The sequence below is a fragment of the Ostrinia furnacalis genome, unplaced genomic scaffold (assembly GCF_004193835.3).
Source record: "Ostrinia furnacalis isolate ACB-3 unplaced genomic scaffold, ASM419383v2 OfSCF3542, whole genome shotgun sequence".
Classification (NCBI taxonomy): domain Eukaryota; kingdom Metazoa; phylum Arthropoda; class Insecta; order Lepidoptera; family Crambidae; genus Ostrinia; species Ostrinia furnacalis.
In genome coordinates, this window is record NW_021133781.1 from 356261 (window position 1) to 367068 (window position 10808).

Sequence of the window (10808 nt, forward strand, 5' to 3'; positions counted from 1 at the left end):
ATAAACAACGCAGTATCTACTTTATTCAACGTTCTATACAGGGTGTTAAGTAAATGGGTTTATAAGCTGACACTAGCCCATGTTAACATCTGCATATAAATGGTATGTGAAGTCAGAAATTTGATATCAACATTTAATTTTTTTAAATTTTCATACAAAATTAATATTATAAAGTCAGATTTTATGAACATTAAAATGATGATATCAATTTTCTGACATCACCATACCCATTTATATGCATATGTTACCAAATGTGTTAGGGCTAGTGTCGGCTTATAAACCCATGTACCTAACACCCTGTATTCATTAGATCAGTCAGTAACATTACATTGGAGTTCTTGTGTGTTTCCAGAGATTTTTATGTCTTAAAATTGAATTTTATTGTTCCTAAAATTAACATAAATCAAAGTAAGTGCATTAGCTAATCGATGACGACCTTCGAACATAAGTTTACGACAGAGATGTTCCACTGAAAGTATTGCTCCGGGTGATTTACCGCCCGCAGTCACGCGACCTCAGGATTTGACGCTAATTTCGTTCACATCACAGTCGTAGGCATATATTATGATAGCATTGTGACAAGTATTTATTGCTTTTAATGTGCGTGCTATAAATAAATCACTGATTTAACGATAAATACGATCTCAAAAAATGCTATTTTCTGATTACTTATCGCACTAGCGACTTGAGATAGGGTTATGTGCCCAAAGTGTGCCAACGGGACCTTGTTTACTATAATTGGTTTGCTGCTGTTTGTCTTAAGCCCGTTTAAGGGGGTATAGGTATAGGGGTCACTGCCCCTATAAAAACAAAATTCCTGTTAAGTGTTACCAATTACCATAGGGGTCACTTAAAAATTAGGGATTGATGGTGAAAACGGGCATTATAGTCTCATTGAACGAGTTTTGCATGGGAAAGTTTTCAAAAAATATTCCTACAAGAGGGGCCACGGTCAAAAGATAGTATTATGATGAATAAGACCGAAGTTTAGCTATTGAAGCTTCGTAGGGTAGGCTGTTGACAGTATCTGCTCATACGATTGCGGAAAAATATATGTATTTGGAAGGTCTCGGTCGAGGCACGACTTGCCAGGGGTAGACAATCTTTTCAACAGGGTCGCACAAGGATTTTTTAAAAGGCTGGGTGCAATTATGGGTTGGATTGAAAGTCGAAAATCCCCATGCAAGTCAAGTCTCAGGAATTCTTTACCCTTATATACTTTTCTTAAATATTTGTTCCTTAAAGAGATTACTTACACATTTTTTGGGAGGTAGAGCCCCATTTATTATACAGTCCTTTTTCGACGAGATATTGGAAACATACAACCTTGTAGTCATAGGTATGTAGTGATCAAGTTGGGTAAAACTTAAACGTAAAGTAAAATCACTAGTTTGTCGTTGCGCAGTTGAGTAAAAAAATGTTGAATACCTCTGACAAAGGTCACGTATAACATGCAAACCCGCGATAACGCAAACTTATTATTCGAGAAACTGAAATAAACCGACAGAAAGTAATGCAAAGAAAGCCAGTCGTCTCCGTAATCTGATTCTCACAGCACTAAACTACTGCTACTTATTTAATCAAAAAAGTTTTTAATGACGTAGAAAAACCTATTCGGTTTGACATTGCAAACGAAAATGACGTGCCCGTGAAAGTTAACTATTTATTTTTTACAAAACAGTCAAGCGGGGTAAACCGGGATTTCAATTTTAGCAAAATTTACAAAGTTTTATTGTTCCAAGATGTCGTTTTTAACGGAATACTTCGATGAATATCGACAGCATCCCATCAGGAAGACCATTATGTTAGTAAAGACCCATAAACTTTATTTTTTTAAGTGCTTAGGTACAGCAAAGTGGTTCAGAGTCTACAGTAGGTAAATAAAATGTAAATCACTCCCAGGTGCCGCCCAGAAAACAGATGGGCGAAGCTTGATGGGAAATGGCTGGACCCTCGAGTCGGGACGCAGGACGTAAGTTGTCTTTTACATAATAATTATGTACGAAATATGCTTTTAAAAAAAGATGGTTTCTATTAGAATCATATGCAGATGATCTTACATTTTAATTTAGTGCACAAGTTGGAACTCTGATTAATCAGCTTGTAACGAAAAGCACCGTTCATTATGGAAATCCTTGGGGAGATCTTTTTCCAGCAGTGGACGTCGTTGGGCTGAAACCACTGTATGCAGAAGACGAGTGATTTTTTAAAGAAATCCACTGTGTCTGTTGTGTTATTTTCGTAGAAAGCGTGGACCGAGGAGGAGATTGACAAGTTCATCAAAGCGACGATGAAGAGTTTGCGGGGACAGTCCACCTACTACAACGATTACTGCGCCCATTTGTCTACAGGCAAGTGTCCATCCATGGTTCACTAATCGTCATCATTATTTCGGTCACAGCAGGTCTACTGCTGAACATATTCCATTTTGTCCGGTTGGTAGCGGCCTGCATCCAGCGGCCTGCTTCAAAAGCGGCCGCCCGCGACCTCGTACGAGTGAACCCCGTTTTACCCATTTAGGGGTTGAATTTTGCAAAACCCCGTCTTAGTGACCACCTAGCACTCCTCAATCCTAGCACTTGTGTAGCTTCCTGAGATTTCGTGATGAGTGAGTCAGTCAGTGATCTTTTGCTTTTATAGATATAGATAACCTTTCTTGATCAAGTAATCCCATGCGTCTAGAGTTCAAAACACGGCCGTTCAAGCCTCGGGAGAAAAAGAAGCGACCATGCGGGGAGAAGGGGGAGAAGGCTCCCACCGAGGAGGCGCCGGCTCCGCAGTACCCCAAGCTGGCCATCAAGGACACCGAGCTCATGAAGGTGGCCAAGGAACTGTATGAGCGGGACATGGACAAGCCTACGCTGGAACCGCTGCCGACGCATTTGAGGAGTTAGTTCTTTTACTAGTTAAATAGGGGTGGTAGACTGTAGGTTTTGTGATAGTAGTAGGGGGTAGTAGGGTTGACCTAATAAATTTGAGGAGCTAGCACTTAGGGGTGATAGATTGTACTGCAATCTATTTTGTGATGATAGTATGGATAATAGAGCCGATTCAATAGACATTTGAGAAGTTAGTATTTTTGTAGTTCTTAGGGGTGATTGTATTTGTATTCTATTTTGTGCTGGTAGTGTGGATAGTATTAGGTTCGATCTAATAGAGAAGATTGAGAAGTTAGTTCATTTTCTAGTTACATAGGGGAGGGAACAGTACTGTTGCTGTTAAAAAGGAGGAATACTAAGAAGTAGTGCAATAGCTCTTTTTTTAGTGGGTAAGTAACTCCTATCGTGAGTTTGCTCCTATAGCTGTGGTAGATTACGAATGGATGATTATCGTAAAGTAATAGATGTATTTTAACAAACAAACAACCACAATCTGCCATATTAGAGCCGCAAAGAACGCTGACCTAATTTATTATGTAGGTTTTATTTAGATTATTCTTGTTCTTACAAAGAAAATGTATAATGATATTATTAGAACTCCATTCTAACCTATCATAACAAGCTGGGAGCGTATAATAACGCGTATATTGTTTGTAATACATAGTTTGTATGTTTACATAGGGCACTATAAACATAATTATTAACTACTTTATGTTAAAGAGGGTGCTGCAGCGCTGGGTAAACACTACATGACGGTTTTATCGTATCTTTATTATAAACTTTTGAAACGTTTTTAGATGATTATGATAATACGATACATACCATAGAATGTATTATTTTCACGTAGACACGGTAGGTGGCACTCATTATCTTGAGTGAACCCTATCTCGGCTTAGTGTAGAGTCGTCTGATTTCGACATAATAAAGGTTCTGTAAGTCCTTCAAGGATAAGTGCAGTGGTTAAGAATTTTTTAGGGCCTAACAGAGATTCAAAAGTATTGATAAAAAGCGTTGGTTTGATAAGTGTTTGAGTGTAGAGTGTCTCTTAGTAGGTAAAAGAGATTGTAGTGAATAGTCTATGTGCTATTAATGTAATTTAATTTAATATTCCTACGTGTAATTGTAGCCATGATGTAATGTAAAATAATTAACTGTACTCAATAATATGAAAGGATGTAGCTAAAGAATGTTTGTTTGCCACGCTTCCCCGGACTAACGCGAGGTGAGTGTAGTAGTGCACGCGCAAAACTATTTACAAATACCTACTTTCGTTAACATGATTAGCTGTCTTTATTATTAGAAATTATGCTAGATCAAAATATAGACTGTCCAAATAATTTGTCGGCCGTTTGGTGTAGTGGTTCAGAACGGACTACTATGCCGTGAGGTCCCGGGTTCGATTCCCGGCCGGGCAAAAAGTGGAAATTTAATTTCTGTGACGGGTCTGCCGTCTGGGTGTTTTCTATGTATGTTTATATCCGTTGTCTAGTACCCATAGTACAAGCTTTGCTTAGTTTGGGGCTAGCGGCGCAGTGTCAAAGGATAAATGTCCAAGGATATTTATTTATTTATTATTTATTAAATATTTGACATCCTTTTTTTTTGATTGGCTCCTTTTTATGTTAACTTCAGCAACTGTATCACACTGTATCTATGCAATTTATATATTTGTAAGCTGTTTGTTTTCTGAATAAAATAAAATAAAATAAAATAAAATAACAAAAAGTCGTTGATGTACTTTATTCAAAACATAATATTATTTTCTTCATCGCTTGATGCCGTGATACCTTAGTTACAACTTTTTAGTTATTCTGTCTTCGTTCTCATAATAAAACCCATAAACTACTGATTAAGGTTAACCGTGGTATCACGCTATCTTTCTAGCTCAGATATTCAGATTAGTTAAAGTTAGGACAATAATTTGCAAGGGAAGCTAGGTACTTGGTACTTAGGCAAAACTTATTTTCTATGAATTTTAAATGAGATAGACAAAAGAAACTAAGTAACTACTGTAAAATCTACTAACTGGTCATGAAAAGGGCCAATACTTACTTTTAACAAGGAACAAATAGGTAGTTTTATCTGCCCATTAACGCATCATAGAGCTATTTTGTAATGTCTTTCTTTCAATTTTCATTGTTTTCAACAACTTTGATAAAATGTTAATCTAGATTCAGCCAAACAATTTACAAAGCCTCATTTTATGAGAATTCCAGAAATCAAAATACTTTTATCGTTTCAGTACTGGGCTACGTCCGCCCCTGCCTGTACAAGACCGGGCTCAGCGACTACCAGGGCGCCATAGCTCGGCTGGCGTACGAGATGGTGCGCGACGATCGCATCCCTCGCTACCACGCCCACAACGGCTGCCGGCCCCGCTGGGGGCTCCCGCCCGAGGGTACCAGGCAACCAGAGCTGGATGGAGCTCCTTACGATGGGGAGAGACTTTACTAAAGGTTTTGAAAGTCAGTTCAGAATAAATGTGACCGCATCCCACACTACCACGCCCACAACGGCTGCCGGCCCCGCTGGGGGCTCCCGCCCGAGGGTACCAGGCAACCAGAGCTGGATGGAGCTCCTTACGATGGGGAGAGACTGTACTAAAACTTGTAAGAGTCAGCTCAGAGTAAATGTAACCATCCCACACTACCACGCCCACAACAGCTGCCGGCCTCGCTGGGGACTCCCGCCCGAGGGTACCAGGCAACCAGAGCTGGATGGAGCTCCTTACGATGGGGAGAGACTTTACTAAAGGTTTTGAAAGTCAGTTCAGAATAAATGTGACCGCATCCCACACTACCACGCCCACAACGGCTGCCGGCCCCGTTGGGGGCTCCCGCCCGAGGGTACCAGGCAACCAGAGCTGGATGGAGCTCCTTACGATGGCGAGAGACTTTACTAAAGCTTTTGAAAGTCAATTCAGAATAAATGTGACCTCATCCCACACTAGTTACCATGCCTACAACTGCTGCCGGCCCCGAGGGTACCTGGCAACCAGAGCTGGATGGAGCTCCATACGATGGCAAGAGACTGTACTAACTTGAAGAATAGTGACAGCATCCTTCGATACCGCACCCATAATAGCTGCCAACCTGGGGGCTCCCGTCCGAGGGTACCAGGCATCCAGAGCTGGATGGACCTCCTTACGATGGGGAGAGACTGTACTAACTTTCAGAAGACTACTAAAGCTTTTGAAAGTCACACCACCACATTACCACGCCCACAATGGCTGCCCACCCGTCCGAGGGTACCAGGCAACCATAGCTGGATGGGGCTCCTTACGATGGGGAGAGACTTTACTAACGCTTTTGAAAGTCAATTTAGAATAAATGTGACCTCATCCCACACTAGTTACCATGCCTACAACTGCTGCCGGCCCCGAGGGTACCAGGCACCCAGAGCTGGATGGAGCTCCTTACAATGGGGAGAGACTGTACTAACTTGAAGAATAGTGACAGAATCCTTCTCTACCGCACCCACAATAGCTGCCAACCCGCTGGGGGCTCCCGTCCGAAGATACCAGGCAAACAGAGCAGGACGGAGCTCCTCACGATGGGGAGAGACTGTACTAACTTTCAGAAGACTACTAAAGCTTTTGAAAGTCACACCACCACATTACCAGGCCCACAATGGCTGCCCACCCGTTCGAGGGTACCAGGCAACCAGAGCTGGATGGAGCTCCAGGGATAGACTTACTGAAGATTGTAAGAGTCAATTTGGAATAAATGTTTGAGTGCCTGTTTGTAAATTTTGGTTTCTTTCCTCCTGACCATTTATGTCCTTAGATTTAATCGTAGGGCGGCGTAGTCGCCTAACTTTAACGGGAACTATGACGATAACCGGTGCTTTATGTATGGAGTTTGATAGATTTGGTGCAACCCAGCCCTATAGAGTTTCCATTTTACATTTCCGTAACAATTGTTCATAAAACCATGGACAGAATTTATTGGTAATAATATTTTTTGATTCTGTTGAAAGTTGGTTCTTACTGTTTAGTAGAGTAAATAATAATGTCTTGTTTTTATCGTTTTATGATGAATGATGGAGGAAAACTTTAATTAATTCGGCATTAAAACATTTTGAGGTATTCAAGAACTTAAGATTTATGAGCAGATCTAAATTTATTACAAGATCAAACGTGTACATTTTCTCTTACAAAACAACACGTGCTGCGCATTCATATTCCCTAAAGATGGAAAAATCTCATTCACAAAATATTTTCCTTGAAGCAAAATTAACCCAAATGCAAAACTAAGATCGGAAGAAAAAATATGTATCTGCACCAGCCCAATAAAGAGCTTGTAAATTATGCATTTCCCAGAAAAATCACTCTGCTAAGATCAGAACGAGATACATTGCTCCGGGTGCGAAGTGAGGAAACCGCCACAGCTCACAGAGTAAATAGAAGAGTTTAATAACTTATTCTATAAATTTAATGGCTATTTTTTTAGTATGCTCCATGAAAAAAAAGTTAGATTGTCTCAATCAAAGTCAACACAACATGCGCAAACGCATTTGATTTTGGAACGCAAATACAGGCGTGGTTCGAATTTTGAATTAAGCGTCACTTGCGGCCGCAATGACGCGCGATTCTACCACGGATTCTACTATTCTGTTGAAATCTCCTATCTGTCCGTTTCGTGTCGCTTAACATTTTATAAAAAGTGAAAATTATGAATAATTGGTGATTCATTGTTAAAATCTGACTCCTAGTAGCAGCAGGTCTTTGTGAAAGTGAAAGTTTATGGGGGCTCACCAGTCAAGTGGATCGCTTCAAATAATTTACGCGGAAGACTTTTTAAGCTCCAAGTACTTTGGTAAGTGAAAGTTTACCTAGTTAGCCAAGATGCAATGGACATGGCGCACAATTTTTGTTGAAGATGCCAAAAAAAACTACAAAAAATTAGAATGAATACTGTATTTTNGGATCTACCTATGTTGGGATGGGTATGCCTCAGCAATGAAATAGGTGCTTATTTGTTTAATTACACAAGCACAAGAACATTGTATTTGTCACAGCAACATGGCTCTTCTGCCACTGCTTTGTCTGGTGTACAAAGGGCCACACACGTCTTCGTTTCCCCGTCTCTGGTGACGCTGGCCCCGTGCCAAGCGCATTTCCATTGTCAGCCGACTTTTTTGTTTATTTATGCACATTGTTATGTAGCGTCCATTAACTGTTTGTTTTGGGGATTCGTCAGACTGCACGTGACGGCCTCGCACTTGTCACTGGCTAATTTGGGATCGTATGGCGATCTCGGAATATGTTGTGATATCCAACAAAGAGTGCTTAGGAGAGCTTTCTAATTTGGTTTGTTGGGCTTCTACATAATTAGCAGTCATAATGGAAATCATTGGGGAGGCCCATGTGGATGTTTTGTGTCTGAATGACAATTTGCAGTTCCACCGTCAACATACCAGGCACTGTAAAGCTATGTGCTAAGTAGGTATGCTTAAATATTACCAAGGCTTGTGCTATGAAGACGTGTGCTGGTGCTATGAGGACTTTCCGGCCGGGCTTGGATGCTAAGCAATGTTGTAGGGATTCGCTCTCTCTTATAAAATCTATCTGACAGAAACGTTTTCTACGAGTCGAAAACTTATCGCGACACAATGGAGCCACGCTTACCTACGTTTTCGTGAGTGAATTATGAATTAATTATCTGAGTGCGACAGTTTTGTCCAGCGGGTTTTCAGCCGCCCTGTCAGAGGAACACACGATCACTTACAGCGCTAACACGTAATCGTACACGGTTACTAATTAGATAACTGTTATTGGCTGTATTACTTTATATTAACCTGGACAAGTAAATTGATATCATCTAAGTACCAGATATTAATTCTAACAGATATTAATAACATTTATAGTGACCATTCATTTAGAAGCAATTATCTACGGTGAATAACTGCGTTTTAGCACAGGTTTTAGCATTAACAGGTCATCCAATCCATCACGGATTTGAACTTTTTTTTGTTGTAACCAAACGATGGAGGGTTCGCGCTCTAGTTAATATTCTGAAAGGCTAAAAGTTTCATAATAAAGCCTTGTTTATATTGAGGGTGAAGTAACTAATTTGTATATTGTAAATTATGAGCCAAACCTAGGAGTCGTTACACTAGAGTAGCACAGCTAGAGTCTAGTTCTAAGTCAAAGGAAGATTGTTGGCTTCAAACCCCGCAAAAGGTGTAAGGCAACTGATCTTCCTTCTTTCTTCGTCTTTATATATTTTTGCAATTCCTAGAATTGTATATTTAGTGTAGTTTGTAAGATGTTGCGGTGAAGCGCAAATTAACAATTCGTTTCTGAAGAACGATTCTAAATCATTCTAAATGAGGTGGTGTGATAAATGTGCGCACGCGCTCGTGGGACAAAGCTTCGGGACAGTTTCAAGTTCATTGGGTTTCAAGGAATCTTCCTGCGTGCCCTCTTCAAGGAAGAAACTTGTCTAATTACTTTTATTATGATGATTTTCCGAAAATTTATGTTCGTACGCATACAGCTTAGAATAACAGTACTCAGTACAGAACTGTTCTTGATTTAAATGTAATTTTAGTTTTTTGCCATTAGGTATTGGTGAAGATTTAAAAAAGGTAAAAAAAAACACGATGTAACCAAATAAAAAATATAACATCGTTACATCTAGGAAAATTTTCCACTACACGTCCCTTACGTCCATCAGATTTTTAAATTTCATTAAAATTACGTGGAGATTTCTAACAAACACTATCATGAGAGCCATTATTTATTACGAAACAGGAAGATGTGAAAAGTTGATGACGTGTCGACAAAAATATAGTGCACATCTCAATCTATGAAGTGCCGTAATGTCCTCACTCCAGATTCGTTTCGAGCCTTCGGTGGAGCACTTAAACTTTGTTTAGCATCGATATCGCAGTATTATAAGACGACCGTAACATGAAAATAACACTATTTTATGTTCCGGTAAACGTTCGGCCGCACATTGGCTGCGAATTCGAAGAAGACGGCCAATTTAAAAGACACTGACCATTTACTGAAATGTAAACATGCGAGTACGTACTGAAATCGTTCGACGCGGACGTTGGCGTATTGGCGTGTTGGGCCAACGTGTTGGCCACGGTGACGTAGCGCAGGCGACGCTTGGCACGTAACCGCCAGTTTCAGTGGCAAACGCGCGTGCGCCGGGCGGTCCGCCCTCTGAATTTCCCGCCCAAGCGACCGCGAGTGACACCGCTTTGAATTTCGAATCGCCGCGTTCGAATTGCATTCTTTTTATGCAATTGTTTGTGTTTTTAGTAAACTGCCAGTGGTGTTTAGTGATATTGTTTGACCGGATCGATTAAATCGGTTCGGACGTGTGTCTCCAAAGCGATTAGTTTGTTTTCACAAGTGTCTGGTTCAGTCTGGTTCCACATCCGCTGAAGATTTTGCATGGAAGTGAAGGTAATATCTGTGTCTATGATAAAATTTCGAAAAACGTTTATTTTTACAGCAGTTAATTTACATATTTATTATTATTATTTGGCGAGATTTCAAGGGCAAGAATACTACGGGGAAATGACATTTATAAAAATAACCGAATGAATTCTTTCCGCGCTCGTGTGAATCGGAGGTTATTTTTTGGGGTTCAGAGATGTTGTTGGAATCGTTTGAATGAGTGTTACAATTTTTATCAAGTAAACATAATCCAGCATCAAAGGCGTTATAAAATCATTGGCAGTCAAGCCATTTATCCGGCGAACTATAAAGGAGTGCGGAGAGATTTATATTCTGCGTACAGCCGACGTATTTTTAATTGCCGTCCTAATCCCTTTTATGAGAATATTGCTCTGCTAACTTGAAATTATTTAGGGAAGTCACCTATTTGCAGTAAAAATAGATAACATGTAAAAACACAAAATGTAGAGTTAAATGAAAAAAAATATATAACGAATGCACATCCATAGCAA

General features: G+C 40.1%; 1 protein-coding gene across 2 annotated transcripts; it reads left to right on the forward strand.

Annotated features, from left to right (window-relative positions):
* The first annotated feature begins 1702 nt into the window (after positions 1–1702).
* Positions 1703–6607, forward strand: LOC114357903 (uncharacterized). Of its 2 annotated transcripts, none has more exons than XM_028311701.1 (5): positions 1703–1804; positions 1903–1972; positions 2246–2351; positions 2683–2889; positions 5122–6607. In XM_028311701.1, the coding sequence occupies exons 1-5, from the start codon at positions 1743–1745 to the stop codon at positions 5331–5333; spliced, it is 657 nt and encodes a 218-aa protein (XP_028167502.1). In that variant the 5' UTR covers positions 1703–1742; the 3' UTR covers positions 5334–6607. The 2 variants fall into 2 exon arrangements, with proteins under 2 accessions (XP_028167502.1, XP_028167503.1); XM_028311702.1 differs by having other exon boundaries at positions 1723–1804; positions 2250–2351.
* The last annotated feature ends 4201 nt before the right edge of the window (positions 6608–10808 follow it).

Coding starts and splice junctions, on each gene's coding strand:
- LOC114357903 (XM_028311701.1), top strand. CDS start 1,743: ATGTCGTTTTTAACGGAATACTTCGATGAATATCGACAGCATCCCATC. Junction 1,805..1,902: donor CCCATCAGGAAGACCATTAT/GTTAGTAAAGAC, acceptor AATCACTCCCAG/GTGCCGCCCAGAAAACAGAT. Junction 1,973..2,245: donor CTCGAGTCGGGACGCAGGAC/GTAAGTTGTCTT, acceptor TTATTTTCGTAG/AAAGCGTGGACCGAGGAGGA.